General features: G+C 41.4%; 1 protein-coding gene across 4 annotated transcripts in view; it reads left to right on the top strand.

Annotated features, from left to right (window-relative positions):
* SPATA13 (spermatogenesis associated 13) overlaps positions 1-18,016 on the top strand; it is a 92,928-nt gene extending 74,912 nt beyond the window's left edge. For 3 of the 4 annotated variants that reach the window (XM_073583109.1, XM_073583112.1, XM_073583110.1), the window contains 4 exons: positions 5,763-5,892; positions 7,164-7,545; positions 9,868-9,942; positions 12,353-18,016. In XM_073583109.1, the coding sequence (XP_073439210.1) occupies positions 5,763-5,892; positions 7,164-7,545; positions 9,868-9,942; positions 12,353-12,537 (772 nt within the window). In that variant the 3' untranslated portion in view covers positions 12,538-18,016. The remainder of the gene's footprint in view (positions 1-5,762; positions 5,893-7,163; positions 7,546-9,867; positions 9,943-12,352) is intronic. The other variant, XM_073583111.1, reaches the window with a different exon arrangement.
* Positions 18,017-24,402: the final 6,386 nt, after the last annotated feature.

A 24,402-nucleotide genomic window follows, 5' to 3' on the forward strand; every position in this document is an offset into this window, starting at 1 on the left:
TCTGCTGATTCAATTGTACACATTGATTCAAAGATAAACTAATGTCGCATTTTACTTGTAGTCTGAGCTACCAGCATCGTGGTGTATATGCAGGAAGAGCAGATTAATATATAGAAAAGGATTGGGGAAAGAAATCAGTATAACTTGTGTTTTATTCATTTTTATGGTTTTTGCGACCAGTCGGAGGAGCCGTTATCTCTGACAATCTTCCCTGTATGACAATCATTGACTATGCAAATTGTCTATTCAGAGAGGAAGAGGACTAGAACTCTAGTGCCACCTATTGAAAGTAGCAATCCTAAAAGTCAATGTCAACCCTTTAACGAACCTTGTGACATGACTTAGGATAAAAGCCAAACCAGAATCTGTTTCCAGACACTGTGTTTCGGGGTACTGCCCTTCGTCAGTGCAAAGTGTGAGATCTGATGTGGCTGTGAGAGAGGCGTCTGACCGATATCCAAGAAGTATCATTTCTCCTTGCAGAGATTGACATGCTAAGCATGCCGAGATGAAGAGACTTAAAACCCAAATGCTCCTCTGGGGAAATATGCAAATTGTCTCTCCTCTTCCTCTCTGAAGAGACAATTTGCATATTTCCCAGAGGAGCATTGCGGCTTTAAGTCTCCTCATCTCGCCATGCTTAGCATGTCAATCTCCGCAAGGAGAAATGATAATCATTGACTAGGGACACCCACTGGACTAATGTTTCCATTATGTCAGTGTTTGCAAATGTAAAATGTTTTGCTATATTTTTCAGTAACTATGACAAAGCAGAAATATATTAAGCAAAATCTTATTTTTCAGACGCTTCTGATGGATTTAATTCTATAAATATACTAAAGAAATGCTTTTGTCACAGGACTCTATTATGTCCACTTTCCCTGCTGAATGTAACTGAAGTGCAGTAGTTTTTTTTCTGCACTTTCCCCAGTATGTAAACTCTTTTTTGCATGTTTTATTTGCATGGTTTATAGCGCGTGAATATAAGAAAAGTGTGAAAACCTGCTGATAAGGGGCACTGATGGGAAGGCGGGAGGTTATTGAGCCAGAAGACTTCTCATTTAAATTCTAAGGAAAGAGAGATATATGTATCCAGTACATAGGCTTTGTTGTCTATCTCCTCTGGAACAATTCCCAAGCCATTTCTCAGCCCTCAGTACAAACTGTCACTGTTCGCTCCTGAATTGACACATTCATCTCACTTGGCTTTTAACGTTGTTTTGATGTCTCTCGTTGCTGCAGTTCCCTGGCCTCCAAATGATATTCTTAATTTCTCTTCCTCTTATCACTCCATACTTCTTGGTGTATCGTGTGACCGCAGACCTCCCTCTATCTGGGCTAACGGATGGTCCTCTCAGGAACACAATGAGAGTAGTGTTGGGCTTCTCTAGAGCTCAGCAGGGGAAAGTGGAGAAGGTCTGCAGTGTGATGGCTGAAAATATTCTATTCTTTCCATCCCGGGAAAAAGAGAGAGTGCACAGCTTTCCTGACCCTAATATTTAGGAATTTATTTATGGGAGAATATGAATATTTTAGAAGTTCAGATCCATGGTTTAAATACCAACTGGAACAGAGGGATCCAGTCACAGCTATGGCATGGCCATCATCTTATTCATCACTTCCGTATACAGCTCCTCACTGCTACATTGTCTATTCTTCTTGGTTCATTTTTGAGGTTGGAATCTAGAGATTTTATGTTATAATTCCATATCCATGTGGGGTTTAATCATAACTCCCAAGTAATATGTTATTGTGGTTATATTTCACTCAGATCATGTGACCTGCACATCAAAACATCTCCAGAATCCAATCTTTTCTCATATTCCTAATGGCAAAACCTCTTAATGTTGCTCTGATTCATTCTCGTCTTGATCATTGCCACCCAGTAATAATAATAGGTCTTTCTCTCTTTAAACTCTCCCTTCCCCAAACTATGCTGAATGCAGCAGTCAGGCTCATATTTCTGTCCACCTGCTACACTAATGCCTCTACCCTGTGCCAGCCATTGCACTGGCTGTGTATCCACTACAGATTATAACATAAACTTATCACATTCACCCACAAAGTTCTTCACAGTACTGCAACACCCTACATCTCCTCCCTTATTTTTGTCTACCATTCTACCCCTCCTCTCCACAGTACTGCACCACCCTACATCTCCTCCTTCATTTACATCTTCTCCCATTATCAATTTTCTCCACAGTATTGCACCACCCTACATTTCTTCCCTGATCTCTGTCCATCACCCTTACCTGTGCTCTCCATTTTACTAATGATCTGCGACGAACATACTACATAATCCAAGCTTCTCTCTCTGATCTTCAAGCCTTTTCTCATGCTGCGCCAGTTTCCTGGAATGCACTACCCAAGACAATTCGGATAATTCTCAAGGTCCACAGTTTTAAGCGCGCCATAAAAAAAACACATCTTTTAAAGGCCCCATCACACATAGCAATCTCGCTAGCGAGATCGCTGCTGAGACACAGCTTTTGAGAGACAACAGCGATCTCAGCAGCGAGATCGCTGTGTGTGACAGCGATCAGCGACCGGCCCCCCTGCCGGTATCGCTGATCGCTGCAAGAAACCTCGGGACCTTTTTTTTCGTCACTGATCTCCCGCTGGCCAGCACGCATCGCTACGTGTGACAGGCGGGAGACCAGCGATCAGGTGTAAAATAATAAAAAAATAAAAAATATTGTTATTCTCACCTTCCGACATCCCGCGCAGTCTTCTCGCCTCTCTCCACGCTCCCGGCCCCAGTAATCCTTTGCAAGAATGACCGCGAGACTTCGCGATCCCGCGAGAACGGACGTCATCGCGGTAATTCTCGCAAAGGATTACTGGGTCCGGAGCGTGGAGAGAAGCGGGAATGCTGCGTGGGACGTCGGAAGGTGAGAATAACAATATTTTTTATTTTAATTCTATTTTTGACATGAGTGAACACAGCGATGCAACAGTGAACAGTGGAGGTCAAGATAAGGTCTGGAAGGCCAAGCAAAGTTTCAGAGAGAGCTGCTTGTAGGATTGCTAGAAAGGCATATCAGAACCCCCACTTGACTGCAAAAGACCTTCAGAAAGATTTAGCAGATTCTGGAGTTGTGGTAATTGTTCTACTGTTCAGAGACACCTTATCAAATATGGCCTTCATGGAAGAGTCATCAGAAGAAAACCTCTCCTGCACCCTCAGCATAAAATTTAGCATCAGAGGTATGCAAAAGAACATCTAAACAAGCCCAATGCATTTTAGAAACAAGTCCTGTGAATCGTTGAAGTTAAAATAAAACTCTTTGGTCGCAATGATCAAAGGTATGTGCAGAGAAAAATTCATTACACATCGGGTTCTTCCCATGAAGCTAGGATATTGTGACGTATCGGCATAAGATGTACACAGAACCACGCTTCTTTCTGCCATTGACTGACTGTGATTTACTTAACAATGAATTGAAAGCGATTCCTGAGGATTTTGGGGACCACACTCAGTGTGTCATTGACCACTAATAACACAATTACTGGTTTGTGCCAGTCTTTGAATTTTGATTTCAGGTCTTGATATTTTTCATCAATTTCTTCCTTCTCTTTTTATCAACCCTGCTATCTCTAGGTATTGCTATATCAACAATATACACCTTTTTCTCAGTGGTTAAGTTGGTTGTGAGCCAATATTTTCACATGTCGATTTTCGACTACTTTTTCGACTGTGTGCTACCACCCGTTCTTGGCAAGCAGCTGGTAATTTTCACAAATGGTTTCATGAGTCAAATTATTATTATTTTTTTGCCAAAACAGAATTTGAAAAAGAAGGAGGTCTTACCTATTACAGTGGCATGCAAAAGTGTAGGCACCCCTGGTCAAAATTACTGTTATTGTGAACAGTTAAGCAAGTTGAAGATAAAATGATCTCTAAAAGGCCTAAAGTTAAAGATGACACATTTGTTTTGTATTTTAGGCTAAAAAGTAATACACATTGTAATTTTTTTCACATTTTAAAAATTACAAAAAGAAAAATGGTCCGATGCTAAAGTTTGGGCACCTTTGGAGATTTGTGTGCTCAGATAACTTTGACCAAGGTTTCAGACCTTAATTAGCCTGTAAAGGATATGGCTTGTTCACCCTCAATGTTAGGAAAGGCCAACTGATGCAGATTCCACAGGTTTAGAAACACATAGCCTCCTCTAACCTTGTGCGAAAAAACAGCCACCATGGGTTCTTTTAAGCAGCTGCCTAGCACTCTGAAAATGGTGGAGGCCCACAAAGCAGGAGAAGGCTATAAGAAGATAGCAAAGCGTTTTCAAGTTGTCCTTTCCTCAGTTCAATATGTAATTCAGAAATAGCAGTTTACAGGAACAGTGAGGTCAAGATAAGGTCTAGAAGGCCAAGCAAAATTTCAGAGAGAGCTGCTTGTAGGATTGCTAGAAAGGCATATCAGAACCCCCACTTGACTGCAAAAGACCTTCAGAAAGATTTAGCAGATTCTGGAGTTGTGGTAATTGTTCTACTGTTCAGAGACACCTTATCAAATATGGCCTTCATGGAAGAGTCATCAGAAGAAAACCTCTCCTGCACCCTCAGCATAAAATTTAGCATCAGAGGTATGCAAAAGAACATCTAAACAAGCCCAATGCATTTTAGAAACAAGTCCTGTGAATCGTTGAAGTTAAAATAAAACTCTTTGGTCGCAATGATCAAAGGTATGTGCAGAGAAAAAATTGCATAGAATTTCAGGAAAAGAACATCTCTCCAACCATTAAGCATGGGGATGGATCAATCATGCTTTGGAGTTGTGTTGCAGACAATGGCACAGGGAACATTTAACAGGTAGAGGGAAGAATGGAGTCAATGAAATTTCAACAAATTCTTGATGCAAACATAACACCATGTGTAAAAAAGCTGAATTTGAAAACAGAATGGCTTCTACAAATGGGTAATGATCACACACATCAAAATCCACAATAGACTACCTCAAAAGGCAATAGCTAGAGGTTTTTCAATGGCCCTCACAGTCCCCCGATTCGATCATCATTGAAAATCTGTGGCTAGTCCTCAAAATAGCAGTGCATGCAAGACGACCCAGGAATCTCACAGAAATGGAAGAATTTTCCATGGAAGAATGGATGAAAATCCATCAAACAAGAATTGAAAGACTCTTGGCTGGCTACTAAAAGCGTTTACAAGCTGTGATATTTTAAAAGGGAGTGCTACTAGGTACTAACTATGCAGGGTGCCCAAACTTTTGCATTGGCCTATTTTCCTTATTGTAATTTTTAAAATGTAAAAAATGACAATATATAATTTTTTGGGCCTAAAATAGAGAGAAAATGTGTCATCTTTAACTTTAGCTCTTTTAGAGATCATTCCATCTTCAACTTGCTTAACTGGTCACAATAACAGTAATTTTGACCAGGGGTGCCCAAACTTTTCAATGCCACTGTATAAGTTAGTGGGATCCATGGGTCGCTCCAGCACTGCAATGGGGTTTCTATTTAGGATTGAATCCACTATTCATATGTGAGCAGAGCCTGAAGACGTTGTATTTTATGTGTTTGTTTTTATATGATTATCATCTCTGTTTTGTTTGGTTATAAATTTCCATTCTTTTGACATGGTTGTGGATTTTTCTCGCCCTGTACTCGGCACACTATCCTGCTAACTATGGTCATATTGGGAAAAAAATGTCGGTATCCTTCATTTTTTTGAACTGGTCAACACCTTCCATTCTGTGTTCTGCTCTGACATGTTTATCACCTGATTTGTTGACATTGCAGGGATTACAACAAAATAAGAGAAGCCTATGAAGCCATGAAAAATGTTGCCTGCTTAATTAATGAGCGGAAACGGCGCCTGGAGAGCATTGACAAAATTGCCTGCTGGCAGGTCTCTATAGTTGGGTGGGAGGTGAGTTCTTGGATTGTACTGCAGATATTGAAAATGAAAAAATCCTAAAGTGATAGTTTTGGTGATTGTGAAACAATTGCCCAATAATAATCTGTGACTGGAACTGCCCCGTATAAGTCAGTAATTTATTTTCTTCAAAGAGAGCATTCCTTGAATTACTCGTCTACTTTTAATCCTATTCTAAACCATAGAGCTCCTAAAAAAGGGTTGTAAAACTCAATAACAGCATTTCTGTTCAGGAATCTGGTAAAGGTGACTGATGACCCCTTTAAAGGTTTAATGGCAGCCATATTACTTGTCATTCAGATTTAACAAATTATAGGACTACTTTGCATCCAGGTTTGTATTACAGGACTTACTTGGCCTATTAAAATTGTTACTCAACTCTCATCTCATATATATCAATGTAATGGGAAAAAGAAGAGATCCCAAAGTACAGTATAATAAAATTCTTCTTTTTCCCATTACACTGATATATATGGGATGAGAGTTGTGTTATTATTGGTTGAAGTGCCCTGTATACTTAGACATCCTTTATTGAACTAATAAAATTGTTGCCAAGCTTTTCTTGACTGCTGAATTGTAAATCTACTTATGGGGTGATCCTCTGACCCTATACTTTAGGCAGGTGTGTGATCAAGTGATCTGGGGAAGCTCGGTGACAACCACTATAGCTAAGAAATGGCTGTGAACAATTACTATCAGGGTTGTCGCATAAACACATTTATCCAACAAGAGAGATGATTACTGGGAGTCAGACCACTAGGACCCTCTCCGATCATGATAATAGGTGTCCCAAAGTGTCTGGTGTGAATGGCATAGTAGTGTGCATGCTTGACCGCCACTCCTTTCACTTCTCTATGGATGTGGTATTGCCAATCTCTGACCACCGTTCCCATAGAAGTGATGGTCATGCTTGCTCACTACAATACCATTCACACAGGAGACTTTGCACACCCATTTTATAATCGGTAGGTGTTCCAATGGATGGACTGCCAACAATCACCCTTTGAACATAGGGGCAAACCAGATCGTTGCACTCCATTTTATAGTTCGTGATGAGATATTTTAGAAATCTGTGTCACATTCCTGATTACTGGAAAATTTCAGCTCTGAAGTTTACAGAATTGTAAATACAGCTCTAGTTTATAATCCAGGTTCCACTCTCCCCAGTCACAATGTTTTAGTGCCACATTTGTTCGAAGTCTAAATTCCAAAAGTTTGGACCCTCCGGAAGGTCTACAAATGACAATATACATTATATTTTTTAGGGACAAGACATCTTAGCCCGGAGTTCTGAGTTGATCCATTCAGGGGAACTAACAAAGCTCTTCAAACAAGGCAAGAGCCAACAAAGGACTTTCTTCCTCTTTGACCACCAGCTGGTTTTCTGCAAGAAGGACTTGTTGCGGAGGGACATATTGTATTATAAGGGCCGAATAGACATGGACGAGATGGAATTTACTGACATAGAAGATGGAAAAGACAGGGACTTCAATCTCAATATTAAGAATGCTTTTAAGACAGTGAATAGGCAAACCGACGAAGTGCATTTATTTTGTGCCAAAAAACTAGAGGACAAGCAAAGATGGCTCCAAGCATTCTTAGATGAAAGAAAGCGAGTCCAGGAAGACAAAGATATGGGTAAGTTTGGTATGTTTGTTTTTTTGTTTTTTTTTAACCTGGTGCTACAACAAATGTAATACATGCTGCGCACAAAAGTGTGTTTTGAGTTACTGTTGCAAGTATTCTCCACAAAAAAGAGCCCCTGATCTATTTCCGACCATTTGAACCCTGCAAGAGTTAAAGACAGGTTACCTTCCTTCATGCAACAACTATCTATGCTCTGTCTTCTTTCAAGTCTACCATCTAAGCATTCTCCAAAGCTAAAAGCCCTAGGTTCAGCTCACCTAGAAAGCAGGCAGGAGCAGGGGTGTAACAATTGAAGTCACGCCCGGGCCGGTGCGGGTGAAGGGCCTGCTGACGTCAGCGCAAACTGACGGACGCACATTCAGTTGACGTGTATTGCGGGGCTAAGGTCCGTGGGCTACAATACATGTTGCTGGCCAATCAGAAGCCAGCACCTGAAGTCGGCATGCACATGACTGGGGGCGCATGGCAGTGACGTCATGAGTGCCCGTCACTAGAAAAACTGAAGTTAGCTGCCGCCTTCAGAAAAGGATCCTGCCTATAGCTAAAGGATTTCACTTACCACTATGCATGGTCTCCCACCCAAGAGACTTCCACCAAGGAGGATGATCCGGCCCTGAATGTTGTGATGGTTGTCAGTTGCTATGATGGTTGCGTTTTCCTTTTTTAGTATGTTTTTCCTTTATTTTTAACATGACTATCTGAGTGATTCCCAAAGTATTGGACATGCCTGAGTGAACCTCAGCGGTTGCATAAGATATAACCACGTATCTGTGTATAAGCCGTAGATCATCTGTTGACTTGAATAGCAATGGAAAACGTTGCCTGGAAATGCTGGGCTTTCACAAGTGCGATAAGACTGAGTCATGGCCAACTTAAGCATGAAGGTATTGCGGTGTGGAGGGGGGGGGGGGTCTCTTCCTGGAATGTTCTGAAAGTCGGAATTTTCCCAAAGAAGCAATTCTACGATATGTCATAATCTCCTCCCCCTGTAATCTCTATATAAACTGATATCCCATGCTAGAAGGCATCACTTTACCTGGATTCTTCACATTCCGCTCGCCAGCAAGTATGAGACAGCACTTGGCAATTCCTTATATTCTCATCACCACTGGTAACTATACCATTCTGTATCTGATATACTTGGATCCCTTCATTGATTGCAGCAGGCTTCAAGGGATTTTCCAGGTTTCTTTGTTTTTTTTTATTTTTAAAATGCATCTAAATCTAATTTATGCACTATAATATAGTTCAGGTCTGAAATATGCCCTGACCTTCAGGTACAAGTTCAGTTTTTGCACCCCGATGGGTCCTTTACTGGCCTTTATCCAACACGGCAGAGCGCTTCCTGACTGTGAGCGGAGCAGAGTGTGAAGGGGGCTGACTATATCATTAGATAAGTCGGCCCCCTTTTCTGTATCTTGATGAATGTGGTGATGAACTATGAGCGTTAAGGGACAGGGTCCTCTATGCTTTTGCTATTTTTTTTTCACTAGATGTTCTCCTTATTCCTAAATGTTTTGGTTTTATGTTTACATATCAACCATATGATTAGAAAGTTCAGTGGATTGTATCAATCATATATGAATACCGGATTTTAATGTATTAGCACCTGTTCACATGTCATTTGAACAATATCATGGAAGTTTTGTCTGAAACCCCCAAAAATTGGATTTGAACATGCTCCTGGTGGACTATTCGTCCATCTGGTTTCCAGACAGGCAGTATCCATCTTCTTTTAGACGGACGCTATAGCAAGGTAGACTTTTTGCTTTTGTGTCTTCCTAAAAAGACTGTCTCAAACAGAAATGAGGCCAGATGGAGTACAAAATGAACCAACTGTGTCCAAATCCCAGTTTTGGGGATTTAGAGGGAATTCCAGATGAAGTCATGAACATGTGGATCAATCATGATGTGAACTGGCCCTTACTTGGGCATCTACCTTGTTCTCAATCTGTACATTATTGTGCTACAGCTTCGGCATGGCATACATTTTGGACAGATTCATGGGTATCTGCTTATATCATATATAAATATGGAAGGAATGTATTCTGGAGAGCCTTATAATAAAATTAAAATTGGACTCCACTTCTGGAGCTAGTCAAGCTTTTTGGTCTTGGCATTGGCAGTGTTACCTTCTACCATTTTGGCACAAAGGCACCAAACAATCCTTTCTGCCGTTCATTGCAAACGTCTCAAAGCGAAGGCATACAGAACCGATATGTAGCCCTATATAGGAGAATGCCGTGACACCAGGATGGCATATAGTGCTCAATCAATGTCTCCACATTATCCCCATAAGTTTTCGTTTTGTCTTTTTCTTAGGAATGGAAATATCTGAAGACCAAAAGAAACAAGCCATGAACAATGCAAAAAAATCCCGTCAAGGCAAGATGAAAGGTGGGTGTTTTTTTTTTTAAATAGTTGTATGTAATCTATTGTTCTTTCAGGCCTATAAGCAGATGACTTTCATGACTGTCAAGATACCTACCTCTAAGAATATTACTTGCATGCAGTTTCGGACTGAGGTGCCAAGGGCCCACCAGTAACACTGACTTTGTGGGGCCCACTTTTCACCTGCATACAAATATTACACTACCCTCGTCCACAAATATACCTATATCTCTATATAATAATAAACTGGGTAGTTTGGTTAATGACTGATGAGATGCTGCTTTTTTTCTGGTCAGAGTGAATTATGCCAAGTACTGCTCATACAATGGGGTTGGTAGCCCAGATCTGCACAGGGGCCCACCGGGGAATTCCCCTGTTCACCTATGGGCCAGTCCGAGCCTGCTTGCATGTATATCTCCAAAGATCATACCAACGTGTGTGATATAAGTAGTATGGCCTACTTTTCGAAGCTTCCTTACTCCGTTTAGTGCTGCTTTTCCCCCTTTAAGGGCCCCCCATTCAATTATTAGCGGTAGCCTGCTCTTATTCTAACGGTTCACATACACGACATGCAACAAAGGCACCAGACCTTGATAAATGTAATACTACTACTGGACAGACGTAAATCAATATATGATTGGAGACGGCTCCTAATTATGTTTGTACTGTCAGGGACTGACTTCCAGCACAGCCAGGGCCTCAGGCTGGATCTAACCCCAATACGGTGACATTCAGCCTTTTATAACTGGCTTGCCCTGCACCACCGCTGTCTGTGTGTATGGGGTATCTTATGGGTCACTGACAATTTTCCTGTATTCTGCTGTTGACAGCAACAGATCTACATGACTGAATAAATGAAGAGCTGGATGTGGACATTCTTAATTCTGTCATTACCTGTATTAGATCAGGAAGGCTAGTGTCATGGCCCCATGGTCTAGTGCTGTAATGGACCTGATTACATCGAGATACACTAATTCAGACCTCAGAAAGTGATATGGGATCAAATATTAGACTTGAGCTTGTATGCCACAAAATCTGCACCCCCAGTAAAACTTTTTTTTTTTTTTTTTTTATAATATATTCCTTGACTGATACACTGCAAAATTCTACCCATAAGCAGCCTAGGTTGATATTTAAAAACCCTCTTTCCATGAGGATGACACAAACTGGATGAGGATGAATCATCATTGATGTGATCATTTGGTCCCTACACAGATTATATATTACTGTCTCTTCAATCCCTGTGAGATGTGCTGCCAAACATTATGATTTTCAGCCCCTCAAAGACTAATTTAATTTATATTGCTCGTTATTTGGCTGATGACTGCCATGTTTCTGTTGGAGTATACAACAGCTGCAGGCTTATGCTATGACAATCATAAGCGTCAGTCTACTGTGATCCAATGCTCTCAGATGAGTGAATCATATCACAGGTGTGGAGAAGACGGAGAACTTAATTTCTCCACCTTCTCTATTGTCTGTGTCCGCAAAAGTTGGACTGCATTTTTACACATGCATTCATCGACCGATTCAGTCTATAGAAGAAAAATTGCAGATCTGAACTGCCCCATAGTAAAACATCGGTCCGAGTGCTAGCCGATAAAACATCAGATAGCACTCGTCCAAGTTATACACTCGCGTGAGCGAGCCCTTGTTTTATTGATATGTGCGTAGCTCTTCTCTACACTGGACTGTGTGACCTCTTTTGTTTTTGTCCCTTTATAATGAATCCTTTAGGTTGTGATGATGCAGATAACACGTGCTCAATATCTCACGTAAAACAGTTCATCCTCCATCATTGTCTGAGTGCTGAATGGTTCTGCTGAAAGTTGGAATCTACAACAGTTTCCATTTGCCAATAATCAGGAATGAGAGGTCTCATGAAAGATTGTTTGGCCATGTATCCGCCTGTGTAATACAGGCTTTAGTTTTCCTAAGAAATGAAGGTAGAAGAACATTGATGGTGAATAAGGCCTTCAAAGAAAGACTGCCTGAGGCAATGGCCAACTTTGTATAGTTGAGTCTTACAAGTACCGTATCCAAATTAGCTCTTTTACAGAAGGATGAAAACTGTTTCTCTATTGCAATATATTTCTCTTCCTTCTAGAAGTGAGATATTTTTCATACTTGTTTCCCAGGGAGACTTTTCCCCACACTGGTTGAAGGGAAGGCTGTGTCAACCAAAACCCTACTCCATATTGTAGAGCAGCAATGACATTGTAATAGTGATGTCTCTGATTTGGCTGATCTCCCTGGTCATTGGCTCTTTATTGGATGGAACATTATCTCTGTAGTGCCAACTATAAAAAGTTTTTCAAGTTGTGAGAAGACTTGTACTTTACAAAATTTCATTGAGAATAGCTGGTGGTTATCCATGTAGGTTAAATAATGACTTTATATCTGTCTTCTGCCACAGGTGTCACTTCTTACAATGGAATTCCTGCCGTCCCTCCTCATCAGAACTTGCACCCAATCCACCAGCGTCACATCACGGTTCCCACCAGCATTCCACAACAGCAGGTGTTTTCCCTGGCAGAGCCCAAGAGAAAAACCTCTCCCTTCTGGACCACAATCACTAAGCTCACACCCTTCAAGAAATGAGGGCGTCTGACATGAAAGAGAACTGCTGTATTTATGTGAAGGAGACTTTCCGTATTTCAAGATTTGAAGTTATTTCTAAGTAGCTCAACTAGTGTTTTTCCTAGAAGGTGGAAATAAAACACAATAATGTGAAATTGGTGATCTGATACTACGGGGAGGACTTGCTGTTGATGAATATTTTATTTATTCCTGGACTTATGATTTTATGGAACATTTTTTAATATGTAAATATATATATATTTTTCAATTTAGTCTGGTTCTAGTGAAATTATGAGCTTTTATAAGCTTCTTACAGCCAGTTTGCAAATACTGTACATCAGGAAGAAAAAGAAATCATGGCTGGTTTAGATGATGGTGTTGAGTTGACTGGTGGCCATTTTCTTCTTATTGAGGAAGTGATGTTAATGAAGGAACCCACATAAGTGTCCTCAGTAGACGGTACCCACTAAGGGCAGTTGTGTTTTCCAAGGTTGGTAAACTGGCTCCGTAGTATAATTCATGTTCTTAAGAATTGTGCAAGGTTGACATGGTTGCGTTCGTCAAGGGCAATGGCACACCTATCTATAGTTTGGTTCTGGCTCTGCTCAGTTGAAAAAAATAGGAAAAAAGCCATGTTTTTTATATTTTAGCAGCAGCAACCTTTAAAGGAAGCCATTACACTGGATTCAGTTCAAGATGCAATCATCATATTAAGGAGCAAAATGAGCTGAGCCGATTGATATAAGTCTTTATGGAAAAATATTTAGTAGAAATAGTAATTTAGCTTCTGCGCATTCTGTGCTCTGATGTCGATTTGCAAAGTGAGTGGAGCTGAGCAATGGAGGCCAACAAACTCAGAGTAATTTACGCACCAACAGTATCTTAAATTATGACATGACTGGAGTACATTTGCACATTGCCTCTTCAGAGAGGAATAGGACTGGAATGCTAGAGCTGCCTACTGGAAGTAACAATCCTAAAAGTCAATAACGACCCTTTAGTGAGCCTTACAATATGACTTAGAATAAAATCCAATCCAGAATCTCAGTTTGCAGACATGCGGCCTATGTGGCCTGTAAGTCTCCTTACACTGGCATGTCAGGAATGTCACATTCCACAAGGAGAGGCGTTACCCCTTAGACCTGGAGTACATTTCTTACACTGGCCCAATGCAATATTCATGAAGAGGAGCGCGATTCTTAATAAATTTGGTGCATCTTATTCCAGCAGACGACTCATGAACACTGATGTATAAAACGCCATTCTTGATGAGCTAGTCCCAAAGTGTTTGAGAACCTTATTCGTGCTATACTTACTGCTCTGGATAAACTAAACGGAAGCATTTTATATTTTTTAAAGACACATTTAGAGAGGAAGACGATTCTAAGTTGATCCAGTAAATGTTGTGCAATATTTTTTTGATCATTCAGTATGTACTTTGACCTTATTTTACTAAATCCAAGCTCTAGTCAAAATTTGGCAGTTTTTTATTTTTTAATAGTTATAACTTTTTTTATTTTATATTTTCTTTTCTTTTGATTTTTTTTTGCCCCAATCAAAAAAAAATGCTACTATACAAGGTCAGTGTACTCTGGGGAATGTGCTACTGTAGCTCTTTAAGTTTAGGAGGAAACCCATTATAATACATTAAAGGGAAACTGTCACCTATTTTTTGGACTATCAGCTGTCGACGCCGCTATCAGAGGCTTATCTACAGCATTCTGTAATGCTGCAGATAAGCCTCCGATGTAACCTGAAAGAGAAGAAAAACATGTTATATTATACTCCCCCAGAGGCGGTTCGGGTCCGTAGGGTGTCGCGGTCCAGTCTGGCACCTCCCATCTTGTAGCGGTGACGTCCTCTTCTTTGCTTCCCGCCTTCGGCGCCTGTGCACTGCATTACTCTGCTCTGCCCTCAACAGGGCAGAGCAGTGTGCCTGCGCCAGAGCTGCGACGGGAAGCAAAGAAGAGGACGTCATCGCTACAAGATGGTAGGCGCCGGGCCGCGACACCCTACGGACCCGAATCGGACCCAGACCTCCCCTGGTGAGTATAATATAACTCGTTTTTCTTCTCTTTCAGGTTACATCGGGGGCTTATCTACAGCATTACAGAATGCTGTAGATAAGCCCCTGATGATAAGGTGACAGATTCCCTTTAAGGAGAATACCGTAGTTTGAGCACCTTTGCTGCACATGTATCTTCTGAGAGGGAACACCTACCTTTTGGAATATTTTACACATGAATAAAGGGTTGTGTATATTTTGTTAAACCTATACATTCCAGGAATGAAATAACTGTTGTTCACGGTCTTTTAGGGCCATGCAGGGAGTGTTAGAATGGAAGAGACTAAGGCTCTGTTCACACATGCGTAATGGTGTTTAATACAATAACCTTGATTGTTTTGATTTCATTGACTTCTGATGATTTTAGCACGGTACATTCCATTTTGAAAAATGAGAGAATATAATGGCAGTGTGAACAGAGTCTTATGTATTCACTTGTAAGAGGTATTATCCCATACCTTTTTCTCATATTTGGCATGATAAATACCATTTTTAAACACTGTAATAGGAGATTTATGGTGACCCAGTAGCACAGCTGCTGATGTCATTATGATGTAATAGTTGTAATACAACTGATGCTAAGAGTATTCAAGAACCAGTATTGATCATTAGGTCCTAGTGCCACAGACAATTCCACCAATACCAGCTTTTTCATCCCTGTTAAGTCAATTAGAATTACCAGTTGGAGAACAGCCGATTCCGGCACTGGTGGTTAGAGCAACTTACATCTGAAACCACCACCGTTATGGGCTTGCATCATGTTGCACAAGAAACAGATAGATGAGTACACCTCAGGGCCATGTGGACATTGCATTTTCTATCGGTTGTTGGGTGGCAGGTACACAGGTAGCAACAGAAGAGAGAGAACCACAGCTGTGAAACAGGATTAGGAGCCTCATGGAGATGTGGACTTGCCAGAAATAAAATATGCCTTCAATTTATTAGGATTTCACAAACCCAAGGAGCCAGGTAGACGATGCTTCCCTAAATGTTCTAAAGGTGCCACTATTTTTGTGTCGTATTCTAATAATGTTCAGAAAAATTCTTATAGATGGGTCCTCAATGACAAGGAGGTTCCTGTAGTGGTCTAAATGGCAACTAAATCTCGAAATGCTCTAGCGTTTTCTTGACTTCAAAGAATTGTTCCCTTCAACACAATCTGAAATTGGGGTGTGTTCATTTTGGGTGCAAGTTAAAAGAAGCTGGAATATCACAGGCTTGTAGTATTCAAATTTCCACATATTTTAGCCACCATGTTGACCTTTAGGCCATTTTTATACATCTGTAACAGGAGCACGAGTTGGCAAACTGTCCATGGTTTTATGCCAAATTGGGCTTGAGGTGCAATTAGACGGGATGAAAATCAGTGCGTGAGTGTAAGAATTCTCATTCCCAATTATCAGGACATGCTGACATGCCAGTGATCACCCGACAAGTAAAATGCTTGTTCATTAGGTGAACATATTGTTGTCGGCAGAACATCCTTTGTAAATGTGGAATATGCTGCCGACAACATGATGTTTTCTGAGAACAAAATGAAAACTTTGTTCCCCTAACTTTGTGTAAAAAGGCGAATAAACGAGCACTAATTGACTGGTGTACTTATGTTTATGGGTGACTCCTGACTGCAGATATTAGGAAAGAGAAGGACTGGTCATGTTGCTTGCCACCATGATTGATCCTTTTTTTTTTTTTTTTCTCGATGAGGAATGCCACTGTCAGGCTATGTTCTTGCAGAATTTAAGGAGTATTTGGAGCAGAAACTGAGCAGAAACTCTTTAAATCTCAAAAACTATGGGCCCAATTCATCAAAGCTTTCAAGCAAGAATTCTGACTTTAGGCCTCTTTCACACATCAGTTTTTTGCCGTCAGGCGCGATCCGGCTTTTTTTTGTAAAACCGGATCCGGCAAAATGCAATGCCGGATCCAGTTTTTCCCCATTGACTTGCATTAGCGCCGGATGGCATTGCGTTTCATCCGTTTTTTGCCGGATCCGGCTACTTGTCTCATTCCGGCGTCTGGAAAAAACGGCTACTGTAACGCTTTTTGTCTCCGGCGAAAAAGCCGGAAGCGCCGGATCCGGCGCTTCCGGCTTTTTGCTACAATGAAAGTCTATGGGCGCCGGATCCAGAAAAAGACTGATCCAGCCACCGGATCCGTTTTTTTAAGTCTGCGCATGCTCAGATCCAATTGGCCAGCCCCCAGGAAACAGTTATAACCTGCTAGACGGATCCAGCAAAAAAACGGATCCGTTTCTACAGTTCTCCAAAATTTATGCCGGATCCGTTTTTTCTAAAAATAGCCGGATCCTGCCTGACAGCAAAAAACTGATGTGTGAAAGTAGCCTAAGAGCTTTGAAAAGTTCCAAATTTTAGGTGCGACTTTAGGTATTTTCACACCAAAATGTATGAAGCTGGGGCAGGGGAGGCCCAGCTTATCAAATTGATGTCAAGACTCAAGACTTGGCTTTCTCTACCTGAGAAATCTCAGTCTAGTAACTGACCGGAGTAAGATTTCTAGTGTTGTGATGTGCATGGAGGCGTATGATGTTTGTCAGACGCTTCAAAATCCAGAAGAGGCGGGCACCTCTTCATGAAATCGAAGTGTCTGACTCCAGCACACCCCCTCATCAAGAGTGGCATCAACAAAGCTGGCCTTGATAAATTGGGCTCTTAGTGTTCCCGCTCATTTTTTTTTTTTCTCCAAACATGCCCCAAAACACTCCATGTGCCCATAGCCTTAGAAGGATCTGGCAATGGCTTTTTCTGGGATCCCCACTGATAAAATGTGTATGTATATGGGGAAGTTGGGTGGGAACGGCTAGATTATGTGTATGGCATCTTTAGCTCAACCAGATGGTGATCTAGTCTCAGTTGAACTGCAGAAGATCCTAACGAAGTGTTTGTAGACCTCTACGTGTAAAGAATAGGAGATGATAGGAATTACTATATGCCGTACTTTGACACATGAGCTTCCTCTAAGAAAAAAAATGGCCGCCTTGATAAAACGATTGTATATTTCCAGATATTCCACTGAAAGTGTGTGTATCACTGGTCTCTAGACATTAGTATTTATTTTGTATAGCTAACCATACAGTTTTATTATTCTGTTGTCTATTTTTCATAATGAAAAAGTCATTTTTCCCAAACCAGTAATGCGAGGAGCAGATTGTGTAATGATCTGTAGGAGGAACCTTCTCACTCGGTTCCAGGTTTTCGTTCACGTGTGTTAGCACTGGAATGTGTTATTTTCAGTTCAGTGTTGATATGAAACCAATTTTTACCTTGTTTGTAATGAACTGTAGTTTTCGTGACTTATGATGGACTTTTATTTTACTGTTACATTTCACTGAACTTTTGATGAAGTTTTGGTTGGAATATTTTAAAGATGTAAAAAAAAAAAAGGCTTGTTATTTTCGCAAGCAACCCAAAAAGACTCGAGATGTGTGTGATTTTATTTACAGTATTTATACTTTTTTTCCATGCTAATATTGCAAATATTTACCATAACTTTTCTCCACAACCAGCACTGAAAAAGATTATACATCTTCCTGGCTAGTATATATAGACCCTGTATGAACGAATACAGCATACAGTATATAGACTACTATGCACAAAAAGTGGTACAGTTTGGGGTCATGGCAAGCAGAAGAGCCATGCATATAGTGATTTAAAGGGGTTATTCTAGTTTAGGAAAGAAAGTCTGACTTTTTTTTCCCCCAGAAATGGCTTTACTCTATGTTCAATGTAGCCATTATTAGAACCAAATGGAGCAGCATTTCCAAAGAAAAACACAAGGTGTAATTCTAAGGTAATGTAATAGTCAAGACTGTATAAGAGAAGGCGCGTAGAAATATGTAATTTGTATTTCACACTACAATGACAGTGCTAATATGAGAATAGCAAATCAGCGCCACACTTATCCATATGCTGTGACTGGTACTGCTGCTCAGCGCTATTCATATTGATGCGTCGGAGCTGCAATACCAGACATAGTCCATGGAAAAAGAAAGATGTGGTGTTTTTTTACAAAAAAATTCAGTTTAGATTAGTCCCAACACAACTTCTAGGCTTCCTATGGTTCTAGTTAACCCTTTCAACCTTATTGATTGAGATATGTCCATATCCTTGTCAATGGAGCAATTTTGTAAGACTCCTTTTAGCTATTAGGACTTTTGACAAGCAGACTATCGGGAAACAGCGTTCATTAGAAGACTCAATTGCTGAATAATGGGTTATGTCAATGGGAAATCCAAGCATTTTTCTGGCAGACCCTACAAGGAGGTCTGGGGAACAGTTGAAATGAATGGAAAAAGTGCTGAATGGAAGGAGAACAACATGGGTAAGACCGCTGAAAGCATTTCTGACTCCCAGATTGCTGCTCAGAACAATGGTATCACAATTTTACTTCCCTTTAAGAACTGAAAGAATATTCAAAATTGAAGAGAAATTGGAGTTTACAGGAAAAAAGAAAGTTGAACATTTTTTCCTCTATAATGAATTGTATATAAGGCAAAGTTTTAAAAGGATTTTAAAAAATAATTTTAGTAAGCTAAAATTTACATTTATTAAATTTAAAATTTCAGCGTAATTTATGAATCAAGCAAGAGCTGCCAAAAATTAAATAAAGAGGGACTCCGATACCCCATGTATTAGATATAAAGGAGGGACTCATACACATTCTGTTCAAATTGTCATGTAGTGCTACTCCTAGTCTCATAAAGGCTATGTATTAAGTGCAAAGCCTGACAAAAATTACAGCAAGGTCATCCATACAACCTTGAATGGACCAACTGTAGGGCTTCATTCAAATATTAAGATAGTATAGTTGTGGTACTTCTCCACACATAAAGGTTCTGCACACTGCAAAGCCAGAAAAAATATAAGTAGGGGCATCCATAGACCCTTGAAGGCAACAACTGGAGGGCCTCATTCAAATATTGAAGATTAAAATCACTTTATGTGCTGCTGTCATCTGGTGGTGTGGATAAGTCGGGGCTTTGTTCATTTTTATCAGAGTGAGCCTGGTCAGCATTTTCTGTTGGAAGGGGATTGTGCCTGTCTGTCATGACACCCCGGCGGACCTAAAAAGCCACTCAAACGAGATGCTACCAGCAGGGAAGCACAACACCTCCAAAGCATAGAAGAACATGTTCAGGCCAGGTGTCCAGCTTTGAGAACCAATAGTTGAAGGTTGCAGAGGAATTAGGGAGTGCGCTCATTTGGTCAGCCAGGTGTTGCTTGACTATCTTTCAAAACTTTTGCCCCCTTGTCAAAAATACCAGGACATGAGGGCCTGGACTCTAGGAGGGTGTCATGAAATTGACCCAGACTTGCGACAGTGTAAACCCCTGCCTCTGCTGTACCTAGATATGTACATCACTGGGTATGCTGTGTGCTCATCACACTGGCCGTCTCCATTCCCTGAAGCACGGCCCCAGACCACACCCTGTACTGTATGTCTATGCTAGTAATGACCCACGGGAACTGTCGTCTGCTACATACGGATCGTCTCCGGAGCTTGGTTCGGATCTGGTCATGGGCTTCTACTTGAGGTGCTCACAGATCTTCTACTGGTGCTGCTTATGAACCTCCACTGGAACTGATTATGGAATTCCACTGGCAGTTACATAAGTCTTCTGGTGCTGATCACACACTTTTACTGGCCCTCCTTTCGGACTCCTACTGATGCTGGGCATGGACTGCTACTGACGCTGATTACAGACTACTACTGGCGCTGCTTTTGGACTTCTACTGTCACTGGGCACAATTTTCTACTAATGCAAGGCATGGATCTTCCTCACAGCTCAGGTCTTCTCCGGCATTTGACCGCTCTACGACCATTATGTGGTGGGAGTGGCTGTAAGTCCATCTAACAGCCACATGACCTGTCCTGATACAGGTTCTAGTGCCAACTGCCTCTTCTTGGCCCGGCCAGGCTTTTTATAATTAGTAACTGCGATACCGATGTCACCTGACCAGGTGTTGTCTTTAAACTCTTCCTGTGGGAACAGTTCCTTCCTGTCAAGTTCCTACTACTGTAATTTTTTTTTTTTACTTTCACATTCGCCTTTGACCAGGGGATTGAGGTGTTCACTTGCAATTACTCAGCTAAGCATCAACTTCAACTGTACTCTTCTCTCTTGTCCACTTCCTCTGGGCCAGATGGAGAAGATCAGTAGAATCATAGAATCGTATAGTTGGAAGGGACCTCCTGGGCCATCTGGTCCAACCCCCTGCTCAAAGCAGGATTCGCTAAATCATCCCAGTCAGATGTCTGTCCAGCCTCTGTTTGAAGACTTCCATTGAAGGAGAACTCACCACTTCTCGTGGCAGCCTGTTCCACTCATTGATCACTCTAACAGTCAAAATAATGAATGACCATGATCAGAGACAGTTTTTCCTTTCTTTCTTATGAGTCACTGGCTTTGTCTCACAAAAAGACAAATATGTAAACTGCGGAGAGCACATGTGTAAAACTCATCTACAATGTCTCATGATCATATTGGTCTTGCTAGAGTGTTTTTTTCTTTGAAATATTCAGTATAGAGGTAATATTCAGTTGCTACGGTGTGTACAGAAAGTTTTCAGACCCCTTTGTTTCATTGCAGCCATTTGGTAAATTTAAAAAAGTTAATTTTTGCAAATTTATTAAAAAAGAAAAACTGAAATATCACATGGTCATAAGTATTCAGACCCTTTGCTCAGACATTCATATTTAAGTCACATGCTGTCCATTTCCTTGTGATCCTCCTTGAGATGGTTCTACTCCTTCATTGGAGTCCAGCTGTGTTTAATTAAACTGATAGGTTTGTGCCTTTACAAATCAAGTCCTGTCTATATAAGACCTCACAGTGCATGTCAGACCAAATGAGAATCATGAGGTCAAAGGAACTGGCCAAGGAGCTCAGAGACAGAATTGTGGCAAGGCACAGATCTGGCCAAGGTTACAAAAGAATTTCTGCAGTACTCAAGGTTCCTAAGACCACAGTGGCCTCCATAGTCCTTAAACGGAAGAAGTTTGGTACCACCAGAAGTCTTTCTAGACCTGGCCGTCCCAACAAATTGAGCCATTGTGAGAGAAGAGCCCTAGTGAGAGAGGTAAAGAAGAACCTCAAGATCACTGTGGCTGAGCTCCAGAGATGCAGTAGGGAGATGGGAGAAAGTTCCACAAAGTCAACTATCACTGCAGCCCTCCACCAATCGGGCCTTTATGGCAGAGTGGCCCAACGGAAGCCTCTCCTCAGTGCCAGACATATGAAAGCCCGCATAGAGTTTGCTAAAAAACACATGGAGGACTCCCAGACTATGAGAAATAAGATTCTCTGGTCTGATAAGACAAAGATAGAACTTATTGGTGATAATTCTAAGCGGTATGTGTGGAGAAAACCAGGCACTGCTCATCACTTTCCCAAAACAATCCCAACAGTGAAACGTGGTGGTGGCAGCATCATGCTATGGGGGTGTTTTTCAGATGCAGGGACAGGACAACTGGTTGCAATTGAAGGAAACATGAATGCGGCGAAGTACAGAGATATCCTGGATGAAAACTTCTTCCAGAGTGCTCTGGACCTCAGACTTGGTCGAAGGTTCACTTTCCAACAAGACAATGACCCTAAGCACACACCTAAAATAACAAAGGAGTGGCTTGAGAACAACTCTATGACCATTCTTGACTGGCCCAGCCAGAGCCCTGACCTAAACCCAATTGAGCATCTCTGGAGAGACCTGAAAATGGCTGTCCACCAACGTTCACCATCCAACCTGACGGAACTGGAGAGGATCTGCAAGGAATAAATGTCAGAGGATCCCCATATCCAGGTGTGAAAAATGGCAGAGGATCCCCAAATCCAGACTCATGGCTGTACTAGCACAAAAGGGTGCTTCTACTCAATACTAAGCAAAGGGTCTGAATACTTATGACCATGTGATTTCAGTTTTTCTTTTTTAATAAATTTCCAAAAATGTCTGCATTTCTGTTTTTTTCAGTCAAGATGGGGTGCAGAGTGTACATTATTGAGAAAAAAAATGAACTTTTTTGGAATTTACCAAATGGCTGCAATGAAACAAAGAGTGAAAAATTTAAAGGGGTCTGAATACCGTATTTTTCGCTTTGTAAGACGCACTTTTTTTCCCCCAAAATTTGGGGGGAAAATAGGGGTGCATCTTACAATGCAAATGTACCTTTTATTGTGCCACCGCGCTGGGTCCCCCAGGAGCTGCCGCCGCCGCGCTGGGTATCCTTCGGGTGCTGCCGCCGCCGCGCTGGGTCCCCCGGTGCCTGCCGAGTAAGCGCAGATGGAGATCTCGGCACTGTAATCTCAGGAGATGAGATTTCAGCGCTGAAATCTCATCTCCCGAGATTTCAATGCCGAAATCTCCATCTGCGCTTGCGCGATGGCCATTTTCCAGGAAGCAATCCACCGCACAGGCATGGATGGAATGGAGCCCCCGACGCAGCACGGCGGCAGCGGCAGGCACCGGGGGACACAGCGCGGCAGCACCTGAGGGACCCAGCGAGATGGCGGCAGCACCCCGGGGACAGAGTGGGCGACAGTACCAGGGGACAGAGCGGTAAGCAATAAGACACCTGGATTATAAGAAGCACCACCATTTTATTAAAAAAACGTTTTTTCCTATTTTTCTCCTCCTCAAAATTTGGGGTGCGTCTTATAATCCGGAGCGTCTTATAAAGCGAAAAATATGGTACTTTCCGTACCCACTGTATATCGTTTTAATATGTGGTCATGGTGTGGTGATATTATTTGTACCTTATATAGTGTAAACAGGTAACAGACAAATTATATGTGGAAGTCAAAGGTATCACAGAATTTATATGGCCACATCGGCCTACGATTTTAGATAAAAAATTGATCAAGTTCTATATTACCACATATATAAATGGAAATCACAGGACTAAGCAGGAAAACTGCACATTTACTAAGAAATTACCAAAAGAGCAAGCAGTCAGAACCATCCAAAAAATAATAATTTTTATTGAAAATACAAAAAATATATATAAAGATGGACATTACAGTACATGGAATGGGGGGATACATAAATGAACGTGCACAGTGGTAGTAAGGACTAAGCACACCGCAGACACAGCGCCAGGAATAATTGCTGAATATGCACAGTAATAGCTACATATCCTTAATAAAGAATCAAAGGCAACATATTATGGATACATATATCCATAGACATCTAAGACAACACGTAGCAAATGCTACTACCTATGGTTGAATAGACATGGTTCCCTAACACAATGAGAAGGGACCAGTACAGAACAACTACTCAGGATAGGTGCCATTGTGTGAATATTAGATTCACACAAGAGCAATTCCCATAAAAAACACACTATGCATGCAGGAAAAGATATACCTCAGTGCATAGATATGCACATATGAATATGTTGTAGGGATTCGCTCTGGTAGGCAATAGCTGGGCGGCAGTAACGAGGCAACACACAGGCATAAAGTCCAATTTCAGTGGTTTTAATGTCACTCAGTATCCAGCAGCTTAACAAAACATAAGGGAAATAAAACTCATACTCCAGCTTCGAGAACCACTGGTCCCAGACTCACCCCTTGCATGGGACGGACGTAACTAAGCGGCTGCCAGGTCCTGCGGCATCCGCCAGGTGCCATTCCCAGGGTTCTTCCGAGTCTTGCTGCGATAGTCCTGCAGCACGCGAATCCTATATACAAGTTCCAGGCTGAGTCCACACAAGTTCCTGTAGCTTCCAGAAACACACTCACACTGTGGCATTTACCAACCTCCATTACATAGGGCCTAACCCCTCCCACCAGTGAGGTAGACATC

Source organism: Dendrobates tinctorius, unplaced genomic scaffold (assembly GCF_039654945.1).
Source record: "Dendrobates tinctorius isolate UK_male_01 unplaced genomic scaffold, ASM3965494v1 ptg000075l, whole genome shotgun sequence".
NCBI classification, from domain to species: domain Eukaryota; kingdom Metazoa; phylum Chordata; class Amphibia; order Anura; family Dendrobatidae; genus Dendrobates; species Dendrobates tinctorius.